The sequence below is a fragment of the Polypterus senegalus genome, chromosome 6 (assembly GCF_016835505.1).
Source record: "Polypterus senegalus isolate Bchr_013 chromosome 6, ASM1683550v1, whole genome shotgun sequence".
Classification (NCBI taxonomy): domain Eukaryota; kingdom Metazoa; phylum Chordata; class Cladistia; order Polypteriformes; family Polypteridae; genus Polypterus; species Polypterus senegalus.
Window position 1 is genome coordinate 55,806,410 of NC_053159.1, and position 25,797 is coordinate 55,832,206.

The 25,797-nt window shown below is 38.1% G+C and overlaps 1 protein-coding gene across 2 annotated transcripts in view; it reads left to right on the forward strand.

The window, feature by feature from the left end:
* LOC120531049 (solute carrier family 35 member E2B-like) overlaps positions 1 to 25,797 on the forward strand; it is a 121,909-nt gene that overhangs the window by 71,542 nt on the left and 24,570 nt on the right. For both annotated transcript variants that reach the window (XM_039756031.1, XM_039756030.1), the window contains exons 4-7: positions 12,636 to 12,763; positions 20,731 to 20,851; positions 20,943 to 20,996; positions 21,097 to 21,169. In XM_039756031.1, the coding sequence (XP_039611965.1) occupies positions 12,636 to 12,763; positions 20,731 to 20,851; positions 20,943 to 20,996; positions 21,097 to 21,169 (376 nt within the window). The remainder of the gene's footprint in view (positions 1 to 12,635; positions 12,764 to 20,730; positions 20,852 to 20,942; positions 20,997 to 21,096; positions 21,170 to 25,797) is intronic.

Genomic DNA, 25,797 nt, shown 5'->3' on the forward strand with positions numbered 1-25,797 from the left:
AAAAGGAAAAAAGGTGTAAAGAAAGGAAAGTTGCCTTTTTCTTTTATATAGTATAGAGAGATGTGTTCGCTGACGTTATGATCGCCTTTTGGCGACAGTCGCGGTGGGTCTTGTGTAGACTGGTGAGACGTCCCCGCCATTAATCGGCTGGGATGGCACTGTGAGTCCTCCACTGTATGCGTGTGTTCATAATCCGAGCTGAGGACCTGATAATCGTGATATGCAAAAGAAAGTGTGAATCGCCTTAATATTATTTTGCCGTGGTGTAGAAAAGGGGGTCCCGTGGTTTGCACTTGTCTGGGCTATAGCTCAGGGGGCGGATGAAAAAATTAAAAGTGCTCACTTTGACTTAAGGCAGAAGCGCAGTCAGCGCCTCAAAGGTCGGCACAGCTATGCACGCTGGCTGGCTGCTCGACTTTTGCTGGGCAGGAGACCACAGTTTTTGCAGACACGTTCATGATATCAAAAGTCTCAGCGCTCTTTGGAGGTCATTCATATATTATATATATAGCAAAATACCCCGCCTCATGAGCGGAGAAGTAGTGTGTTAAAGAAGTAATGAAAAAGAAAAGGAAACATTTTAATAATAACGTAACATGATTGACATTGTCATGAGTGTTGCTATCATATATATTCCTGCCTAAATAAGTCACCCTCCCCTCGCTCTTACTTTTTTACCGCTCATTTAATCATGGCTAGTGGCAGAAAAATTATAAAATGGAAGGAGGATGGCTTTACCAAAACAATTATTGATGGCGAATCGATTATTCATAAAGCTTGAATTGGTGATCTGTTTTTCTGTGTTAACCTCATATTTTTTCATACTTCTTCTCAAACTAAGGTGGTGCGAGGGTAAAATGAATCGGATGCGCTTGATCAATGTAATCGGTGTACCAGGAAATCATGCATTGACAAAGCTCCTTTGCTTGTAATGCAAAGTGTGATTAAATGCATTATTTTTCAACGCTATGGAGCACATGCATCGAAGCTTCTCAGCTGTGCTTGTGCTAAGAAAAGGAAAGATTTTAAAAATAGCGTAACACGCTTGTCAATGTAACCTTTGTAAGTAGTGCCTGGAGGATTCAGTGTGTTGAAACTCTAGAGACAGCGTGTGTATTAACTTGAGGTAAATGGGAGGGGAGATGATGACGTGACTCCCCCACCCGCCTTAACTGTCAATCCCCCACAAACACAGTCTCGGAATTTGCATAAGCACACCCCTTCACCTACAATTTTAACTTAGAATTAGAATTAGAACAATCTAGACGAGAACAGGCCATTCAGCCCAACAAAGCTCGCCAGTCCTATCCACTTGCTTCCTCCAAGAAAACATCAAGTCGAGTTTTGAAAGTCCCTAACGTCTTACTGTCTACCACACTACTTGGTAACTTATTCCAAGTGTCTATCGTTCTTTGTGTAAAGAAAAACTTCCTAATGTTTGTGCGAAATTTACCCTTAACAAGTTTCCAACTGTGTCCCCGTGTTCTTGATAAGCTCATTTTAAAATACAAGTCTCGATCCACTGTACTAATTCCTTCATAATTTTAAACACTTCAATCATGTCACCTCTTAATCTTCTTTTGCTTAAACTGTAAAGGCTCAGCTCTTTTAATCTTTCCTCATAATTCAACCCCTGTAGACCTGGAATCAGCCTAGTCGCTCTTCTCTGGACCTTTTCTAGTGCTGCTATGTCCTTTTGTAGCCTGGAGACCAAAACTGCACACAGTACTCAAGATGAGGCCTCACCAGTGCATTATAAAGGTTGAGCATAACCTCCTTGGACTTGTACTCCACAGATCGTGCTATATAACCTAACATTCTGTTAGCCTTCTTAATGGCTTCTGAACACTGTTTGGAAGTTGATAGCTTGGAGTCCACTATGACTCCTAAATCCTTCTCATAAGGTGTACTCTCGATTTTTCGACCGCCCATTGTGTATTCAAACCTAATATTTTTACTTCCTATGTGTAATACTTTACATTTACTGACATTAAATTTCATCTGCCACAAATCTGCCCAAGCCTGTATGCTATCCAAGTCCTTCTGTAATGATATAACGGATTCCAAATTATCTGCTAATCCACCTATCTTGGTATCATCTGCAAACTTAACCAGCTTGTTACTTATATTCCTATCTAAATCATTTATATATATTAAAAATAGCAGCGCCCTAGCACTGACCCCTGTGGAACACCACTCTTAACATCGCCAGTTCTGATGAGGTTCCTCGCACCATCACCCTCTGCTTCCTGTGTCTGAGCCAATTCTGCACCCATCTAAAAACATCACCCTGAATTCCCACTTCTTTTAACTTGATGCCCAACCTCTCATGTGGCACCTTATCAAATGCTTTCTGAAAGTCCAGATAAATAATATCATAAGCTCCACTTTGATCGTATCCTTTTGTTGCCTCCTCATAGAATTCCAACATGTTAGTAAAACACGACCTCCCCTTCTGAACCCATGCTGACTGTTCAGAATAACTCCTGTCCTTGTCATGTGTTGCTCAATCTTATCCTTAATAATTCCTTCCATTAATTTTCCTGTGATGCTTGTTAAGCTTACTGGCCTATAGTTGCTTGGATCTGCCCTGTCACCCTTTTTATATAATGGGATGATATTTGCCATTTTCCAGTCCTTTGGAATCTCTCCAGTGCACAGTGACTTCCTAAAAATATGTGTCAAGGGTTTATATATGTACTCACTAGCCTCCTTAAGAACACGAGGATAAATATTATCTGGGCCTGGTGATTTGTTTGATTTCATCTTATTTAATCTGAGCAGCACTTCTCCCTCTACAATTTCCAAATCCCTCAGTACCTCCTTAGTAGTTGTTTACCTCTGGCAGGTTATCCACTTGCTCACTTGTAAACACCTCAGAAAAATGTAAGTTTAGGGCATCTGCTATTTCATTGTCTGTATCTTTTAATTCCCTTTACTATTCCTGATGAACTTGACCTCCTCCTTAACTGTTCTTTTACTACTAAAATACTGAAAGAATCTCTTGGGGTCTTCTTTCGCCTTATCTGCTATATTCCTCTCCAACTGTCTTTTAGCCTCTCTGATATCCTTCTTAATGGTTGCCCTCATTTCTCATACGCTACGGTTCTCTTTGCAGTCATTAGTCTTATATGCCTTATACAGCAGTTTTTCCTTTGCAACTTCTTTTTAAATCTTTATTAATCCATCGTGGAGATTTTTTAGTTTCCTATTACTTCCAAATTTAGGTATGTATCTGTCCTGCATTACATGTAAAACATTTTAAACCTGTTCCACTGCTCCTCGACTGTCTCCACATTTAAAAGCTTATCCCAGTCTATCCTACTTAGACTTTGTGCATCTGCTCAAAATTAGCCCTACTAAAGTTCAACTTAACAATTTTAGTCTTTGCATCTGTACTCTTACAAAATACTGAGAATTGTATTACATTATGGTCACTTGACCCTAGTGGTTCAATCACCTCTACACCCTCAATTCTATCCTGATTATTACAGAATACTAAATCCAGATAGGCTTCACCCCTTGTTGGTGCTTTAACATGCTGTGTTAAAAACAGTGCTGATTACTTCTAAAACTCCTGCTCTTGTGCTCCTCCATCTGTAAGGTTATCCCAGTTAATATTTGGATAATTAAAGTCCCCATGACTATAATATCCCCTGTAAACTTGCCTTTTGATATTACTAAAAGATGTGTGTTGAAATTACTGTCTGAATTGGGTGGTCTATAACACACTCCTAAAATGAGACCTTTTCCCTAATATTTTCCAGGCGAAGCCACATGTCCTCACTAAGATGGGGCTCATCATCCAACTGAAGATGACTTACATTTAATTCCTGTTTGGCATAAACAGCAACCCCACCTCCTTTTCTGTTCTGTCTATCCTTCCTAAAAATGTGTATCCCTCTATGTTACACTCATCCCCATCTTTGTTATTTAGCCAGGTTTCCGTTATTGCTATAATATCATAATTGTGCTCTGCTACATACAACTCCAACTCACTTACCTTATTTTTGATACTTCTAGCATTAAGGCAAGCTATTTTTAATGTGTTAATCCTTCTATCTTTACGTGTTTGCTTAAAATTTACATTACTATGCATTTTTATTTCTACACCATTGTTTGTTCTTCCATGTATAGATCTAAATCTGGCCTGTCCTAAACTCCCTGCCCCCATTCCCTAGTTTAAACAATCCTCGACTAGCCTACACATACGCCTCCCCAATACATTGGTGCCCCTCCGGTTCAGATGTAACCCGTCACGCGGAACAGGTCCCATCTGTTCCAAAAGGAGTCCCAATGCCCCATAAACCTATACCCTTCTACCCTGCACCAAGATTTGAGCCACGCGTTAAGCCTTCTAATCTCCTCAATCTTACCTGGACTGGCGTGGCACAGGCAGAACTTGGAGAAGACTACCTTGTCAGTTCTGCTCCTCAGCTTGGTACCTAACTCTTTGAATTTGGATCGCAGAACTGACAGACTACCCTTATGTATGTCATTTGTTCCAACGTGGACAATGACAACTGGATCCACCCGCTCTGGCCAAGAGCCTATCCACCCTTCCAGGAGGTCTCCCACCTGTGCTCCCGGAAGGCAACACACCGTCTGAGACTCTCTCTCTCTGGAGCACACCTGCGCTTCAATCCCCCTAATGATTGAGTCCCCAACTATCACTACCTCTCTCTTTTTGGGAACTGGTTTTGAGGTGGCCCGTTGGGGCTCCTCAACCCTGCCTACCACCTCAGAATTATCAGAGTCACCGTCCAGCTCCGCCAGGACATGATAACGGTTAGACACTTCTAATTCTGGGGTTGATGCCCGGACAGTGTGCACCCTTTACCTTACGCCTTGCGACCGTGACCCACCTATTCCTACCTGTCTGGTCTGGAATCTCCTCCCGCCACCTTAGGGGTGCACACTATCTCTAAAGGACACCTGGGCCAAGTCCGCCAATTCTCTATTACAACGCAGGTCAGCCAACTCCTCCTCCAGTTCAGCGACCCTGAGCTCGAGGTGCTGGATCAGCTGGCATCTCTTGCAGATGTAGCCCTCATAGACAACTGGCTCTTCCAAACCATCATCTAAAAAGTCCAACATCCAACAGGACTTGCATTGCACTGGCCTCATTATTAAAATTTGATTTGGGATTACTAAGCTGCCTTAACTATATATTTTTTTTTTCTTAAAATTAAATTTCTTCTTCTTTCAGCTGCTCCTTAACTTAAATGGTAACACTAAGATCTGCTACAGATATTTTACACCTTTTCCCCTTAAGCTCCTGTACTGTTCTCCCTCTCAGCTGCCTGCTGTTTGCCTTTCTATGAGGTTAACTTTACTTTTCTCTGTCTCTTCTAGCTTTGCGCTCTTCTTACTTATAAGCTCTTCACTCGCACTGTTTGTATTCCCCCGTATTAATGAACCAATACGCTGTCGCCCACTTAACTGTTCTGCCTCTGGACCGCTAAGGACTGTTTAATCTAAAATAAACAAATAAATAAAACTTTACTACCTTATTTGCTCCTACTGCTCCTTGTGCCTGATCGGTGTCTTAACGCAGGCCGCTTACCTGCGCACTACTGAGTTTCCACCTTTTACTGCTTTGAAGTCAGCCGGCCTTTTTTCTTTTCCTTTAAACTAAGGAATCGCTGTTACGACGCGCGGTTATTTATTTACAAATGCCGATATCAGTTACTGCTGCTTTCTACCCTGCCGCCTCGATGCTAATTCAAATACAGATAACAAGAAAAGAACAAGTACAAATAACTTTTCCAAGCGCACTTCCAAACACCCAGCTACTTTTGCTCTTGTGCGGGAAAAAAGCAAAAAACCCTTCTAAAGGGAAAAAGCTTTAAAATTCCCACACGGTTCCTTAGAGGCAACCAAAATCCAAGTTTTTAAGAGCAAAATGTATTTTTTTAATGTAAATCTCACACCACAGAACAAACCAACACTCTCAACAGACTCTAGCGTTTGCAAAGCACACGTCAGCACAAAGCACACGTGACTCTCAGCTCTGAGCGTCTGAAAGGTAGACAGAGGTCTTAGTTACAAAGTGATCAAAACTCTCGTTTATATCCTGCGTCCTCTCATTAAACTTGTATCCCGTGATTACCTGTGGGCATGTGAAACGCCAGCGGTAGCCTGTCTATGAACTTAATTTAAAGTTTAGGTTTACACCTTGCTTTCTTTCCGAGGTAGCAGCACTCATGAATATGGTAGTATATGCCACTCGCTCGCTTCTTATTGTTTCGCTGCCTTCTCAATTATATAATGCATGTTTTCTTGCTTTTGTAGGTCTTCCTGGTTTTCTACGCACTGCGTTGACAGTCAGTTCACGTGGATTACGTGGGAGGCGTGATGATGTCACACGAAACTCCGCCCCCTACGTCTTTGCAGCTCTACTCCATTACAGTTAATGGAGAAAAATACCTTCCAGTTATGACCATTAGGCGTAGAATTTCGAAATGAAACCTGTCCAACTTTTGTAAGTAAGCTGTAAGGAATGAGCCTGCCAAATTTCAGCCTTCTACCTACACGGGAAGTTGGAGAATTAGTAATGAGTGAGTGAGTGAGTGAGTGAGGGCTTTGCCTTTTATTAGTATAGATTGTTATTAATGGCCTGGGGATATGAAGCGCTGGTAACACAATAAACTACAGATCCCATAATGCAGCGCTTCAGCTGCCTTGCCGAAAACTTACCGCGTTAATCAAGTCTAGCTTATGATGCTGCAAGTTATTGCGAAGCTAGCCCACACAATACCAAAGAGAAAAGGTGATTCTGAACATAGAGCCTTTAAAAACCCATGGGAGGCTGAGTATATGTTTACTGACATTGCCGGTAAACCCATGTGTCTCATTTGTGGAGCTAATGTGGCTGTAATTACAGAATTTAATCTAAGACGGCACTATGAGACAAAACATCAAGATAACCTGGAAGACCTGAATGCAATACACAAGATACAGAAAGCAGAAGAGTTAAAGAAGAATCTGACACTTCAGCAGACGTTTTTACCCGTACAAAAGCACAAAGTGATTTCAAGTGAAGCTACTTTTATGGGAGACACAAATGCACTAGTGCAACTTGCCCCACTTTCCCTGTTGCCAAGTAATGTTGAACCAAGTCGGCACAACGGTGTTCCCAAATACACACTTTGCTGATAAACTGAGCGCACTGTGCACTGAGTTCGCACGGCGCTTTGGTGACTTTGAAGAACAAAAAAAGAATTTTGAGTTGTTTTGCAACCCATTTGCTGTCGATGTGGAAACTGCACCTGTGCAGATTCAGATGGAGGTGATTGAGCTGCAGTGTAATGGCACACTGAAGGCAAAGTACGATACTGCACAGCCCGCACAGTTTATTCACTCCATTCCCGCAAAAATGCTCCAGCTCCGTCTACATGCGGCTTGAACCTTGTGCATGTTTGGTAGCACATATCTGTGTGGGAAGCTCTTCTCAGTCATGAAGGCTAACAAAACAGCACACAGGAGTCGCCTCACTGATGAGCACCTGCAGTCCATCCTGAGAATCTCCACAACACAGAACCTCACACCAAACATAAACGAACTTGTTGCCAAAAAAAGATGCCAGGCTTCCAGCTCTGATAAAATGACATATGAGCAAAGACAACTGAATGATTTGATTTGTTATTGCTGAAAAGAACAAATTTTATTTATATTTCCAGGTTTTGTTATGCACCATGTTCATATTTGAATTTGTATAATTTTGACAGGATATATTTTATGGAGAGCAAAATATTATAAGTTATTTAAGGTTTGAGTTGATTTATTCCGGAATAATATTCTGTCGACTAAATAAAAATTCCTTCTATTTAAAATTTAAATAGAACTTTAACATATACGATAGTTGTGTGTGTGTGTGTGTATGTATGTATATATGTAGATATGTATGTATATATATATGTTTATATAAATGTGTGTGTATGTATATATATATATGTATTTGTGTGTATATATGTGTGTGTATGTATATGTATGTGTGTATATGTGTATATATATATATATATATATATATATATATATATATATATATATATATATATATATATATATGACAACACTCATCACTCATAACAGTGACAAAACAATTACATTGACAATCATGTTATGTTATTTTCAAAATGTTTCCTTTTCTTTTCATTGCTTCTTTAACACACTATTTCTCCGCCTGCTGGTATTTTGCTATATATATATATATATATATACATATTTATAATATATAATAATATTTATATATATAGATAGATAGATATATAGAGATAAATATATATATATAAATAGATATATATAGGTAGATAGATATGACAACAACACTCAATGACAAAACAATTACATTAACAATCAAGTTATGTTATTTTGTTATTTTGAAAATTTTTCCTTTTCTTTTTCATAACTTCTTTAACACACTACTTCTCATCATATGGCTGGTATTCTGCTAGTGTATATATATATATATATATATATATATATATATACTAGCAAAATACCCGCGCTTTGCAGCGGCAAAGTACTGCCTTAAAATTTTTATTAAGAAGAAAATTAAACCTTTTTAAACTGAGGGAAAATATACCAATAATTATTTGTTAAGGATCCGGTTGTAATATGAGCAAGCTGTGCAGTGAACTTACTCTTGAGCATACAACATAGAGATGGGCATGTGAAAAGTAATCTTGGCTGAAATCTCACAGCTTGGATTGCTGCTGACATAATCGGTTTGAGTTTCATGGTTTGTTTCAATTACGATACTATTTGCTGGACTTGTGTCAAAGTGACATTCGGCATCTGTCAAGAGTTGTAAGCATACAACTGGTTTCATCGATAACTTCATATTCAGCTTTTGAGAGTTTAAACATTCATAAACATCAAAGTGTCCACTACTGAAATCGTCACCTGTCAATCTAAGATGTTTAAGAGGCATTGGCAGTCGTCGAAAGGTGTAAAATATTTGGCCATTTCAGTACACTTGAAAGCAACAACCGAACAATTCAGGGCAGCCATCAACTCGCATGCAGAACCATAGGCGAAGGGCTTAAGCATTTCTCTTATAGTGCTCCTGTGTAGTATAATTGTCTCCTGTACCATCATCAGTCCACACCTTGAACCTGTCTCACTCATTCAATACATAAGACATAATGTTCCTCCGGATATCAAGAGTGAGCCTGCAATATGTAACAAAGAGAATGGAAAAGGCAGGTGCCATCTCCGGGCATGGAAACCACTCAGTAAGTGACAGTTCTTTGATCGATGGTGATCACATTGATAGACATGTTAATGGGGGTACAGTTGGAATGATAAAGGAAATGGGTACCCGAACAATGTAAAGTAAGTCTAAAATGCCTACACAATAACTATAATTGTAATAAATGAACCATAAAACAGCGGAGAAGCCATGGATTAAATAAAAAGGCTGTAGTTATCAGCAGGGAGACGTGAATCCTGTGGCGAAGCAAGGAAGGGAATGTAGAGACCGGAGCGACGGACGGCCTTATATAGGCAGGCAGCCAACAACGTGGGAGGCGTTGGAATGGGGGACCCAATACCGCCTCACACGGTGACCAAGCTGCAGGCTATGGATGTTTATATGTACATAAGTAGGATTCAGTTAGCGTTGGGATCCCGTGTACCAAATTTCTTGAAGATGGGCCTATAAGTAACAAAGATCGTTATAAAGTTCAATATGGCGGTCGACAGTGGCATCTTACCACTGAAATAAGTACGTACATCGGTTTCTGTTAGCGCAGGGAAGCCGCCTACCAAATTTTGTCAAGATGGGGTCAGCCTTCTACCCACACGGGAAGCTGGAGAATTAGTGAATTTGGAAAGTTCAATATGGCGGCCGACAGTGGCATCATACCACTGAAATAAGTACGTACATCGGTTTCGGTTACCGTAGGGAAGCCGCCTACCAAATTTCGTTTAGATGGGGCCATAAATAAGAAAGTTCAACATGGTGGACATTGTTGACTGTTATGACCGTTACGTGTAGAATTTCTAAGTGAAACCTGCTTAACTCTCGTAAGTAAGCTGTAAGGAATAAGCCTGCCAAATTTAAACCTTTTACCTACATGGGAAGTTGGAGAATTAGTGATGAGTTAGTGAATGAGTGAGTGAGTCAGTCAGTGAGTGAGTCAGTGAGGGCTTTGCCTTTTATTAGTATAGCTATATAGCAAAATACCCGCGCTTCGCAGCGGAGAAGTAGTGTGTTAAATAAGTTATGAAAAAGAAAAGGGAACATTTTAAAAATAATGTAACATGATTGTGAATGTAATTGTTTTGTGACTGTTATGAGTGTTGCTGTCATCAAGGATTTGATCATCATTATTTCTTTCAATCAGGTTTGTATTTGGAGGATGTGTTGTGTTCAAGTTACTTTCCGTGTTTGTCAACCGTTGTAAAGATAAAAGGTTACATTTTTCGATTCCTTTCTTACTGCATCAACAAACAGCTCGTCTTCCTCTTTATTTGAGACATCACACACTGCATGCACGTTTTTTTTGTTTTTTTTTTTACACTGTGTTCCTTTAGCTGGACATTGACTTCTTCCACCGTGTGCTTTGTTTCCGCAGTAGCTGCACTTATGAATATGCTGTATGCGTCACACGCTTCATATTGTTTTGCTGCCTTCTCAATTGTGTAACGCTTTTTTATTCAGCGCTCTTTGGAGCTCTTTCCACGGCTTTATTTAATGTTAGCTAAGACCCCGGCACTTAAAAGTTTTTCTCGCAGTTTCGCTGAGTTTGTGCCAAACACCACCCTGACCATCTCCTCTTCCTTTCCATGAGCACAGTCCTTCGCGGCAGAGTGTTTTTATTGGATTGCCGCTGATGGATGGCCTTATATGGGTATGCACTCAATTACGTGGAAGGCGTGATGATGCGAGATGCAAGAAGTAACTCCGCCTCACGCGCCAACCGAGCTGCCCGCTATGGCCATATACAGTATACTAAAGTAGGTTGTTACTTTTGTAAGTAAGCTGTAAGGAATGAGCCTGCCAAAATTCAGCCTTCTACCTACACAGGAAGTTGGAGAATTAGTGATGAGTGAGGGCTTTTCCTTTTATTAGTATAGATAATAATATCATAAAAAGAATAATAGAAACTAGGACTGATAGTAAAGTCTGGATATATATAGTCTTTAGAAAAAGCTTACGAAAAAGTAAAAATGACATGGATGAATGTCGCAGTCCGCTTGTGATTTACCACTCGTCGTTGTTCATTAGATGCTTTTCTGACGATCAGATGGAAACGGCCACACATTGCTGGTGCCCTCTTCTGACATCTTTCTGTTCTCTTCTACTTCTTCCTCAGATGAAGCATATTTATTATAAAATTGTACTGGGGTGTTTTGTCACCTGATTGTTAGATATTCGGATCAGCTGGCAGTCAATATGATAAATGAATTCACTCATCTGTTTTCGCAAACAATAAAACGTTTTGATGTTTCTTAGTACCTAATGGATGTCTTCCTTTCCCAGGCTGTAAAGCAATTTAGCAACTACTTGTCCCAGATGCCCAGGTTATAAACTAATCAATAGCCTTAAACATCAGCATGTCTTCTTTTCTTTGTTTGAACAGATGTTTTAAAAGTGATGTACAATCGGGAAGAGGATATGCTTTGATATGTCCTGTATTAAGTTAATTTGTTGTTGTCTTGAGCAAAATTTAATGAAAATATAGTGCAAAATTTACAGAATTTGTACCCCACAACACTGATAGGTCTTTTTAAGTGCTTAGCTATGCACTAATTTAACTGCATTCCAAATATTAAAATGTAGGAACAAACAAAGAATGTATTTGTTCAAACTATGTTCTCTTAGTTTACAGTGTAACATTTTGATATGAGTATCATTTGTCTAAATGTAAATAAGCTTAATTTATTGTAGGATTAGTTTATGGTGGCTGACTTGTTAACTTTTTTGGAAAATACGTTTTTTGAAAAAGGGACAGGTGTTATTATTTGTAATTTAGAAACTAATTATATGTTTAATATGTGCACATTTTATATCTAAATTTTAATAGTGTATGTTAATTGTTAAAGTGGTTTCTTAAGGAATACTCTAGTCAAAAATTATATTTTTAATATGTTACTTTACCATTGCCCATTTTAATATGACACTTGACTTTCTGAACATAGTTAAATTCAATTTACCTCATTTTTCCCCCTCATTCATTGGTCAAGAGTCCGCTCTTCAGTCACAAATTAATTCCCACAAGACTTTAGGTTTCCTGTTTATTGTGTCCACTGATAATTCTGGCTAATAAAATTTTAGAAAACAAAGCATGTATTTTGCATGTTTTGAGAATCCATCTGTATAACTGACATGTGGAAAATGTGAGAGTAATGTGAGATTTTTTTTTCTTCCATTGACATTTTCACATTGTTTGCCATTGTACATCATTGGTCACTACTGGCTTTTATTATGTTATAAAAGTTTTTCCCTTCATTCTGTATGAAATGAGGTTAAATTTGTTTTTGGCCACCACTACAAAGTTACATGAGGTAAGTAACATATACAAAGTGTAGAATTTTTGGGTTTAAGTATTTTTTTTAAGTTGAGTCTGCTATAAGGCACTAATATTTTACTCTTTGTATATTTGTCTTTTTATTTTGATTATCAGGTTTGCAACAGTGGTTATGGGTTTAGTGAGCCTGAAGAATGTGGCAGTGTCCTTTGCAGAGACGGTGAAAAGTTCTGCCCCCATTTTTACAGTCATCATGTCTAGGTTTATACTTGGAGAGTATACTGGTATGCATTTAATTGAAGGATGAGTGAGAAAACCAAGAAACAATAGTGCAATAGGAAATTTGCACATTCAGGGCTGAATCTTAATCAGAAGGATGGCCTAGATTATCCACAGCCCATACCTGTGCTCAATGAAATAAATATCTTCAAATGTTTTTGCTGAGTTTTAATGTCAGAAGTTTTAAAGAAGTCATTTTTTTGTTTTTTCTGGAATTCTTATTTTGCTCTAAAAGTATTATATGTATAGCATATACTGAAAAATGTGTTTCTAAATAATACATTTGGGCATAAAGTCACTTTGTATACAGACTTCATAAAATCATTCAATAATAATGAAAAAAGTTTGATGTTCCCAATTTCCATACTACATTTCTGATTAAGTTCTCTTCTTCTTTCAGCATACAAGTTATTTGCCTTTATTTTATGAAGTGACAGTAAGGGAAGTAAATTTGTAATTCTAGTGTATAAATTGACATTTGCTTTTTATGAGCAGAATCTGTGCATGAGGGAAAATCAGTATCCAGTTGTCTTCATATTTCATGTCTTCTGAACTGGTAAAGGTAAAGGTTTTAAGGGAATACAAACAAAAATATTAATGAAAAGATGACATTGTTTTCTTTTATTGCCCACAGTTTTTTAATGTCAAATCTCAGTTGTTTTTTTTTTTTTGTATAGAAAAATAACACTTTCAACTTAAGAAACTGTATATTTCTTAATGTCAAAACAAAATGTGATTGAATGCTTTCTCTCCCCTCTTCTAAAATCATTTTTTCCTCAAAGTGGGAGGAGAGGCTGTTTTGATTTTGAAGGAAATACTTTATATGAATGACTAAATTATTATTTTAAATAAAATTTGCAGATTGACATGTAACTTTTCCAAGAAATATTTTGCCAAAATTTACAGATGGAAAAATAATTATTGATGTATTGGCTGCTGACACAAACTTTTCATCAGATGTCAGTAACAACCCAAGTAATCCACACATACAAAGAAATCAAAACAAATAAGTCTGTAAATTATATGTAATAAAGTGTAATGACACAGGGAATAAGTATTGAACACATTTACTGAAATGTAATACTCAGCAGAAAAGCCTTTGTTGGTAATGACCGCTTCAAGGTGCCTCCTGCATTGGAGAAACTAGTCGCATGTATTACTCAGGTGTGATTTTAGCCCATTCTTCCACATAAACTGTCTTCAAATCTTGAAGGTTCCAGGGGCCTCTACTATGAACTCTGATCTTCAGTTCTTTCCATATATTTTCAATTGGACTCAAGTCGGGTGATTGACTGGGATTCTAGCAGCTTTATTTTCTTCCTTTGAAACCAATTGAGAGTTCCCTTGGCTGTATGTTTGGTATCATTGTCTTGCTGAAATGTCCATTTTCGTTTCATCTTCAGCATCCTGGTAGATGGCAGCAGATTCTTATCCAGAATGTCCTGGTACATTTCTCCATTCATCCTTCCTTCAATTATATGAAATCCACCAGTACCATATGCTGAAAAACAGCCCCACACCATGAAGTTTCCACCTACAAACTTCATTGTTGGTATGGTGTTTTTGGAGTGATGTGTAGTGCAATTTCTCCTTCAAACATGGTGTGCACAATGTCATCCAAAGAGTTCAGTTTTGGTCTATATTCTCCTAATATTTCATTGGCTTGTCCAAATTTTGTGCAACAAATTTTAAATGAGCTTCAATATGCTTTTTCTTCACCAGTGGAATCTTGCATGGTTACCATGCATAGAGGCCATGGCGGCTGAGTGCATTACTTATTGTTGTCTTTGAAACAATTGTACCTGCTAATTCCAGGTCTTTCAGAAACTCTGTGCAAATGGTCCTTGGATCTTGGACAACTCTTCTGATTATCCTTTTGACTCTTTTGTCAGAAATCTTGCGAAGGGCACCTAGTCGGGACAGTTTATGGTAAAACAATGTTATTTCCACTTCCAGATTATGGCTCCAACGGTGCTCATTGGAACATTCAGAAGTTTATAAATAGGTCTGTAACCATCAGTATGTTTAACAATAAGGTTGCGAAGGTCTTGAGAGAGCTCTTTGCTTTTACTCATCATGAGATGCTTGTGTGACACCTTGGTAATGAGAAACCTTTTTATAGGCCATCAATTAGGACTAAACCAGCTGATATTAATTTGCACTGATAAGGGCAGGATTGCTTTCTAAATACTGACAAATTTCAGCTGGTTTCTTGGTGTTCCATGCCTTTTTCACTTCCTTTTCCTCATGTGTTCAATACTTTTTCCCTGTGTCGTTCCACTTTATTACACACTAGCAAAATACCCGTACTTCGCAGCGGAGAAGTAGTGTGTTAAAGAAGTTATGAAAAAGAAAAGGAAATATTTTAAAAATAACGTAACAGGATTGTCAATGTAATTGTTTTGTGACTGTTATGAGTGTTGCTGTCATCAAGGATTTGATTATCATTATTTCTTTCAATCAGGTTTGTATTTGGAGGATGTGTTGTGTTCAAGTTACATTCCGTGTTTGTCAACCGTTGTAAAGATAACAGGTTTCATTCATCGAAGTGTTCACTACCCAAATCGGTACTCGTGAATCTAAGATATTTAACAGGCATTACCGGTATTAAGTTGGGGATTTGCCTGCAAATATTTAGCGGCAGCGTGTCTATGAACTTAATTTAAAGTTAAGCTTTACACCTTGCTTTCCTATTGATATGTCTACAAAGGCTTGTTCAGCTTCAGAGGGTTGTACCTTTTTTACTGCAGCAATAAACAGCTCGTCTTCCTCTTTATCTGAGACATCACACATTGCATGCACGGGTTTACCTTTCCCAGTCCTGCAACCTTTAGCGAAGTGGTTTAATTTACCACATTTTTTCCACTGTCTTCCTTTAGCTGGACATTGACTTTTTCCACTGTTTGCTTTCTTTCCACAGTAGCTGCACTTATGAATATGCTTGTATGCGTCACTTGCTTCATATTCTTTTGCTGCCTTCTCAATTGTGTAATGCGTTTTTTGTTCAGCGCTCTTTGGAACTCTTGCTTGTTGGCTGCGTACTGCGTTCACAGTTAGTTCACGTGAGTCGCTCGGAGTATATGCATCGAAGGTTCTCAGCTGTGCTTGTGCTATCTCGTGCGATCTTGCGACGTCCATGGCTTTATTTAATGTTAGCTCAGACCCAGCACTTAAAAGTTTCTCTCGCACTTTCACGGAGTTTGTGCCAAACACTAGTCTATCCCTGACCATCTCATCTTCGTTTGCATAAGCACGGTCCTTCACCAGCAATTTTAACTCTGTTACAAAGTGATCAAAAGTCTCGTTTATACCCTGCGTCTTCTCATTAAACTTGTATGTCGTGAATATCATATTCGTCTTAGGCATGACAAACGCCTCAAAACAGTCATAATAAGTTTTCAATACCTTGGCTTCCTCCTGGGTGTGATCTGTTAAAAATGTCTCTTCCTTTTTCCCCAGTCCACAGGAGCAGGTAGCTGCATTTCTCACTCTCGTCTTTGCCTTTTAGCGGGCCAGAAAACACGTGCTGTCGGAACTTTTTCCATTCTCCCAGCAGGTTAAGAGAATGCCAGTCAATTCTCTGGATTGCTGCTGAGGGACGGCCTTATATAGGCAGGCACTCAATTACTTCGGAAGGCGTGTGTATGGGGGACGCAATATAGGAAGGCAGCAAACTACGTGGGAGGCATGGTGATGGGGGACACAACTCCGCCTCACACGACGACCGAGCTGTAGGCAATGGCCATATATATGTACGTAAGAAGGATTCAGTTATGACCGTTAGGCATAGAATTTCGAAATGAAACCTGTTTAACTTTTGTAAGTAAGCTGTCAGTGAGGGCTTTGCCTTTTATTAGTATAGATAACTTAATTTATGGACTTATTTCTTTGTATGTGTGGATTACTTGGATTGTTACCGACATCTGATGAAAAGTTCACGTCAATAGCCCCATTAGAAATATATTTACTGAGAAAAACATTGACACGTTCAATACTTATTTTCCCTGCTGTACATGAGCATACTGTACAAAAATCTTAAAATTCAGAATTATACAGCATATCAGTATTACAAAATTAAAAGTTGCAAGCAACTGTAAAATGGAACCATGGTATTAGAGAAAATACAGTATGTTTACTAGCAAGTACTTGATGCTAACTGACTTGTAATAAAGTGCATTTGCAGTCACTAAAATAATTCACCAGGTGGAAAAAATGTGGCCACTGACTGCATCCACCATGATGAGCAGTTCTGTATTACCTGCAACATCTAAAAATGCCTCCTGGAGCACTTCTCTAATAAAGTGCAGGTTCAGTGTTTAAGTTTTCTCAGAACAATACATAGCCTGTGGTCCTCCTCTGTACAACTGAGTATTCTCTGCAAAATTTGATGTGGATTTGTAAGCAGGACAAACACACAACCAGTTTTATATATCAGATTATACCGTATATAAAATCCTTCCATCCATCCATCCATCGTACTGTTTTGTAAACCTTTTTATCCAAAGCAGGGATATTGTGAGTGCCACAGTGTGACAGTGAAGTATGCGACCTGGTACCAGATTAATTTAAGTTTGAATTTGTTTCAGTGTTGCACAGAAGAAAATGCTTTGGTACAAAAGAGGACATTTTTCAACTGGCTATATTTTGATGGTATAATATGTTAATCTATACTAATAAAAGGCAACGCCCTCACTGACTGACTGACTGACTCATCGACTCATCACTAATTCTCCAACTTCCCATGTAGGTAGAAAGCTGAAATTTGGCAGGCTTATTCCTTACAGCTTACTTACAAAAGTTAAGCAGGTTTCATTTCGAAATTCTACACGTAACGGTCATAACGGTCGACAACGTCCGCCATGTTGAACTTTCTTATTTATGGCCTCATCTTCACGAAATTTGGTAGGCGGCTTCCCTGCGCTAACCGAAACCGATGTACTTACTTATTTCGATGCTATGACGCCACTGTCGGCTGCCATATTGAACTTTCCAATGTCACCAATTTTCCGACTTCCCGTGTAGGTCGAAGGCTGACCCCATCTTCACGAAATTTGGTAGGTGTCTTCCCTGCGCTAACCAAAACCGATGTACATACTTATTTCGGTGGTATGACGCCACTGTCGGCCGACATATTGAATTTTTAAAACGTCACTAATTCTCCAACTGGAGTAACTTGGTTTACCTATTCAAATTACAACTGGTGTCATAGGAAGTGTTTTCCAGTATTGCCACTTGCAATGAATTACCAGGAATTCTTGTTACCCTGCAACTGGCAGTGTAAATTGTTATTGTTTTAAAAAAGCAAAACAAAACAGGCTTTCCGGGTATTTAGATAAATGTGGATTTATTTGTGGCACACATAATAATTAAAACCTATATTTACTTCACTCCTACAGTAGCCTGCACATACCCATTGGATCTAACTCTATGCAAAACAATTAAAATATTCTTATAACAGTTGCCTCTACTTTACATTAAAGATAAAGATCAGTTTGCTAAAAGGTATTTTTTATATATATATCTTTAATTGGAGGTATATTTTTATTGCACAGTCAGAACCATTCTGTTTTATTTATACTGTTCATTTATAAATTGAATGTTGCTTAGCAGGGTGGCGCAGTGGTAGTGCTGCTGCCTCGCAGTTAGGAGACCTGGGTTTGCTTCCCAGGTCCTCCCAGTGTGGAGTTTGCATGTTCTCCCCATGTCTGCGTGGGTTTCCTCCCACAGTCTAGAGGCATGCAGGTTAGGTGCATTGGCGATCCTAAATTGTCCCTGCTGTTTGCTTGGTGTCTGGGTATGTGTGTGTGTGTGCCCTGCCTGGGGCTTGTTTCCTGCCTTGTGTCCTGTGTTGGCGGGGTTTGGTTCCAGCAGAACTCCGTGACCCTGTAGTTAGGATATAGCGTGTGGGATAATGGATGGATGGATGTTGCTTAGCTTTACATTATAGATAGATAGATACTTTATTAATCCCAAGAGAAATTCACATACTCCAGCAATCATCAATTATTAGTCATAATGTGTCACATTCATGTCCCACAAGTGGTGAGAAATTATGAGTGTGCTGCAATAAGATGGAATTCCATCTAGCACTGGTACTCCTCTTAGCCTGCATTAATAATATGTTACTTTGTTTTTTGCATTGCATTTGCTGTTTAATAGAAGGTAAAGGTGGCATTCCATAAAATATAACTTTCCTGAAATTGAACAAGTGACTGAGCATCATTGTTAGTCTAACTATATACTATATTGTAAATAACTATATAGTTTAGAATTTTTTAAACCTTGCTCTAAGAGACACTTACTGATGACTTAAATGATTCAATATCGATTCTTAAAGTCTCAAGATTAATCTTGTGAATCTCAAGCCTGCTCAATTACTATATGTAGATTTTTGCTCATCTTCGTCTTTGCCATCTGATCCAGTAACTATCGTTAATATGCCTGTTAAGGCTTTCTAAGGAAAAAGCACTTTACTATCTCGCATAAAATAGTGTGCACTCCTTAACTGAAATTAACGGCTATAGTTAAATCAGATGTGTGGACTTACTGTGGATTCAAACAGTGCATCGGTAAAGAACAACTAGATAAAAGGAAAGCCTTATGTAATCTGTGCAAGTCAGAAATTAAGTATTGTTGTAACACAACAAATTTGAGAAATCTTTTATTTCGACATCACTCATAAACATTAACATGATTAATGTGACTGCTACACGTAAATAACTGAAGATGTATGTAACCTGTGGAATTATAGAAAGACAGTCTTCCCACGGTATCTTTAATTTCAACTAATATATTAAATGGCCAATAGGAGAATGAATTGGCTGACAGATTAGTTAAAGGGTGTCTACATGGATTCATAAAATACAAGTAGGTTACTAAATAATTTATTGTTAAGAAAAAATATTTGATTATTTTATAGTATTATTAATATATGTATATATATATATATATATATATATATATATATATATATATATATATATATATATATATATATATATATATATCAATTATATAATTATGGTTATAGTAATTACAGTTAGTAATATTAGTAAGCTGATATACAGTAGATGCTTTATAAAGTAGATTTCATTGCATTGTATTTAAACAAGGAGTCCTCCATAATATGTGTGGCGATAGATTATGGTGAATTTTAAATGAGTGCAGTACTATGAATTTTTTTTTTTTAAGAGCAGTAATATTTTATTCCACATCTTGCAAATACCATTTATTTCTAATCAATTATTGCTTCCTAAATGTCATTCCATTCTTATGCATAAGTTATGAAGTCACGATGTAGATTTTGAAATTTGTTACTGAAATTTGTCATATTATATTAATGTTCCGTATGTGTGGTTAAGTAATCACTAAAAAGCCAGCACTTCCACGCTAATTCAATCAAGATAAAATCGATATCGAAACAAATCGGGACATTTTTAACTGAAAATTAAAACATGACGTCAGTGGTAGTACTCGGGCCCTACCACAGACTCTGACACTACAGACACTACACTAGAATACATTGCAGAATGTCCATGGAGAAGCTGGATGTGGCTACGATACTAGTTTTTTTTTTTTTAAATAAGGACAATGGTCTCACAACAGTCTGTTTTCTCTGGGATCTGTGTAAATTTAAACTGGTTTTGCTGTCATTGTTTCTTGCCTGAATTGCACATTGCACATTTCTTGGATAGTGTTAGGGTTTACCGTTTAGTTCGTATCATGATGTTAAGCTTCTTTTAGTGTATTTTGCGGAAGGCACACAGTTCTTGAAAAACAGGTTGTTTTAGCCATAACCTGTGGTTGTCACTTCAGTTGCCATTAGTTGCTTTGAGTGAATCATATGAATGACAACTGAAAATACAGAGCTTATAAAATCCACTCTTGGTCTCTGAATGATAAGGGAAGATTTATATAGTCAGATAATATTTTATTATAATTATAATTTGATAATCATGGTTTGTGTTTATAGGTCTCTGGGTGAACATTTCTCTGTTTCCCATAATGGCTGGCTTGACTTTGTGTACAGCATCAGAAATTAGTTTCAACATGCTGGGCTTCTCTGCAGCGTTGTCTACTAATGTCATGGACTGGTATGAGACATTTTGAGCAATATTATAGCTTTGTTACTTATTAAATTACAATTTTAATGCAGAAGGTATTTATAGTTCTTTTTTGTTAAAGTTTGCAGAATGTTTTTTCAAAGAAGCTGCTTAGTGGAGAAAAATACAAGTTCAGGTATTGCTTGAAAGTCTTGTGTACATTGCTCTTTTTTTAATCATTCTACAGTATACTGTAGTTTATCTAAAATAGAGTGATGTAATGTTTGTTTCTTCAGCCCCCCAGAGCTCCAGTTTTATACCAGTGCTGCTGCTATAATGATGCTTATTCCTGCATGGATATTCCTCATTGTAAGTAAAACATTTATGTTTCAAAAAGCATATATGTGAAGTAAAATGTGTAGGGTTTGCAGGTAATTATCATTATTCTGTTTTTTTAAACAGCCCAGTTATTTGCTGTCATTCCATAAATTAGACATTCAGACACATGCAAACACAGTTCATGCCAATACTTATTATTTTTGTAAATGCATGTCTTCAGAAAAGACTTGACTGACTCCATTTTTGAAGTACATTAGTGCATTAGTAGCTTTAAATTGTTGTTTAGAACTATTTCTTGATTAGAAATTGTGGAAGAAATGTGTTCTGCCAGAACCAATTTGAGTCAGAAATTAGGCAGTAGGAAGATTGTTCGTGTGTTTTTAATTTCTCTTCAAGATGCATAAGTGTCCCATTGCAACAGTCTGTTAAGTGATAGTACCCTGAGCAGAAGTGCTATGGGATGGTCCAAGAGCAAAGACAGAAACCCATATTTATAGAACACTGAGTTTACATAACAGTACTGAATGCTTACATACCATCTGACATTTACCCTAATTGGCTCAATAGCTTACATACCCAAATAAAAGTTTCATTCCACTACATTCTTTTCCTTCTGAATACTTCTTAAGTTCAGCTTTTACCCTTTTATGAAAGTTCTGTATACATAACTATCAAGTCTTATTGTGTATATGACATCACCCAGTTTCTTAAACCTCCACCTAGAAAATTCTATTTTTTTAACCCAACAATTACAGCAGTCTCTTCTGGTTATTTCTAAGGCAAATGCTATATATTTTTCTTTTAATATGCTTTGCATACCAAAACTCCATGTGCAAGAACTCTATTACCATAACAATGTTATAACAATGTTACCCGGCTGTTGAAGAAGGTGTGCTTGTTTGAGTTTACGTTTTGCCATGTCAAATATTTAATTTTGTGTATATTTCTTTAAAGAGCATCCTCAAAGTATTTTAGATCTGATTACTATTTCTGAGTCCTTAAATTTTTTTCTCTTATGTATCTGCCGATATTTTATAGTAACCGTGTTTGATGAAAGCACACTGTCTTTCATAGGGAAATGGCTGGTTCATGGCTGACAATTTTGTTAGTTGCATGGACTCTGCATTCAGCTGCTTTAGAGTACAAAGAAACAACAAAGGATTCTCAGTCTTCATAAGTGAATAAACTGCAAAATACATTATAAATGGGAACTTCTGAGTACATTCGGCTCCAATCAGACTGTGTTTTTGCTTTGTATTATGCATTATTTTACTTACTGTTTTTACACCTGCTACTTTGGGTTTTGTATGTTATAATCACCAGACACTCAAACATAGGACTGCCGGTCTAACTGAGTGAGATCTCCTGAAAAATGGTGACAAGAATAGCAAAAGAAATTGAAGAAAACATTTACGAGAAACATAGTGTAGTGTGAAACAGGCTGAGGGTTTGGACACCCTGACAACTGCTGTCCAGAGTCCTACCAACCGATGTTTTGTCACTAGAGGAGTTGAATAACATCAGAGCAAAAATAAAGTACCAGCTAGACATTTGCAATTGCAACATTTTTTTGCTTTACATGCTAACCCTTTCAGTACTGGATTGTGTGATTCAGCCTTCTGAATCCTTGTTAACCATATTGATAGAACAGAGGAGTCCAGCAAGTCAAAAGGTGGAGGTATATGTCTCATGGTTATAACAATAACTGGTGTGACAGCAGGAATGTAGCTCTTTCATTACACTATTGCTCATCTGATCTGGAGCTCCTGATGACTAAATGCATACCATTTTATCTTTCCCTAGAGTTTACATCTGTCATTGTCACAAAAGTGTGTATTACACCTCAACCAGACACTGACATTGCTCAAACTGAACTGCATGAGGCAATCATAAGACAGCTATATTGACCAGTTTCTTCCTCCATTGAGCAAATCCAGAACAATCAGAGGCAGCTGTCCAAAGAGGCATTTTGTGTCTCTGACTGAGATACTGCATGTTTAAGCACAGCTCTGATAATGACATCAGGATATTTATGGAAGCAGAGCTAGGATTTACTGGAAAACTTGTTGATGATATTATTCCCAAAGTAACCATTAGGACTTTACCAAATCAGAAAACATTGGTGGATAAAAATATTTGGGAAGCACCTTCGTGTACAACTTGGATTTGTGTCTGTTAACATGAATGATTATAAAGTGACATCTTAAAATCCAAGGTGACCCAATGAAAAAACACTAAATGGCATTATAGGGAAAAAGTGAAAGCACAATTTGAGTAGTCCAATCCCAAGCATGTGTGGCTAATAAAGTGACTACCCCCACCATGGTGAGCAACACCTCTCTGACTGATGAGCTTAATAATTTCTATGTGCACTTCAAAGTGAGTGCTGCTAATGCTGGCCAGTGGCAATAAAACACATCTGTGATAGATGTTACGCCCAGTGAGAAAACAGCACTCTGTCAAACACAGCGTAAGGAGAGCTTTCAGGACAGTGAACACCACGATGAGGGTACGTTGAGATGGCATCCCAGAAAGTGATTTTAAGATCAATGCGGATTAGTGTGCAGCAGTATTCACAGTAATATATAATGTCTCTTTAAACCAGTATCTATAATAATAAAAGGCCAAGCCCTCATTCACTCACTAGGTAGAAGGCTGAAATTTGGCAGGCTCTTTCCTTACAGCTTACTTACAAAAGTTGGGCAGGTTTCATTTCGAAATTCTACACCTAATGGTCATAACTGGAAGGTATTTTTCTCCATTAACTGTAATGGAGTTGAGCTGGAAAAACGTGGGGGGGGCGGAGTTTCGTGTGACATCATCACGCCTCCCACGTAATCACGTGAACTGACTGCCAACGCAGTGCGTAGAAAACCAGGAAGACCTCCAAAAAGCGCTTAAGAAAACATGCATTATATAATTGAGAAGGCAGCGAAACAGTAAGAAGCGAGCGAGTGACATATACTACCATATTCATGAGTGCTGCTACCTCGGAAAGAAAGCAAGGTGTAAACCTAAACTTTAAATTAAGTTCATAGACAGGCTACCGCTGGCGTTTCACATGCCCACAGGTAATGCGGGATACAAGTTTAATGAGAGGACGCAGGATATAAACGAGAGTTTTGATCACTTTGTAACTAAGTTAAAATTGTAGGTGAAGGGGTGTGCTTATGCAAATTCCGAGACTGTGTTTGTGGGGATTGACAGTTAAGGCGGGTGGGGGAGTCACGTCATCATCTCCCCTCCCATTCATCTCATTTCGCTCTGAGCTGAGCTCAGCTAACGCGCCGTCTTCGAAGCAACCGTCAGACTGCCACCAAATACTCACAGAAAAATCCACAAGTTAATACACACGCTGTCTCTAGAGTTTCTCCACACTGAATCCTCCAGGCACCACTTACAAAAGGTCACATTGACAATCGTGTTACGTTATTTTTAAAATCTTTCCTTTTCTTAGCACAAGCACAGCTGAGAAGCTTCGATGCATGTGCTCCATAACGCGTTAAAAAATAATGCATTTAATCATACTTTGCATTACAAGCAATGGGGAGCTTTTGTCAATGCATGATTTCTTGGTACACCGATTACATTGATCAGCGCATCCCGATTCATTTTACCCTCGCACCACCTTAGTTTGAGAAGAAGTATGAAAAATATGAGGTTAACACAGAAAAACAGATCACCAATTCAAGCTTTATGAATAATCGATTCGCCATCAATAATTGTTTTGGTAAAGCCATCCTCCTTCCATTTTATAATTTTTCTGCCACTAGCCATGATTAAATGAACGGTAAAAAAGTAAGAGCGAAGCGAGGGTGACTTATTTAGGCAGGCATATATATGACATCAACACTCATGACAATGTCAATCATGTTACGTTATTATTAAAATGTTTCCTTTTCTTTTTCATTACTTCTTTAACACACTACTTCTCCGCTGGTAGCGGTATTTTGTATATATATATATATATATATATATATATATATATATATATATATATATATATATGAATGACCTCCAAAGAGCTAAGACTTTTGATATCATGAAAGTGTCTGCAAAACTGGGGTCTCCTGCCCAGCAAAAGTCGAGCAGCCAGCGTGTGCATAGCTGTGCCGCCTTTGAGGCGCTGACTGCGCTTCTGCCTTAAGTCAAAGTGAGCACTTTTAATTTTTTTCATCCTCCCCCTGCGCTATAGCCCAGACAAGTGCAAACACGGGACCCCTTTTCTACACCACGGCAAAATAATATTAAGGCGATTCACACTTTCTTTTGCACGATACGATTATGAGGTCCTCCGCTCGGATTACGAAGACACGCAAACGAGTGGAGGACTGACAGTGCCATCACAGCCGATTAATGGCGGGACGTCTCACCAGTCTACACAAGACCCACTGCGACTGTCCCCAAAAGGCGATCATAACGTCAGCGAACACATCTCTCTATACTATATAAAAGAAAAAGGCAACTTTCCTTTCTTTACACCTTTTTTCCTTTTATCCCAAACCTAAGCCTTTCTCTCTTAACACTGCAGAGGACACAAAACTAATTTTCTTTAAATGCCGGTAAGGCACATTACCAGAGGCACAAATTTGAACGTTCACATAGAAAATGTAATTTCAATGTACCTGTACTTCTTAAAAGCGTTAATGTTTTACTGT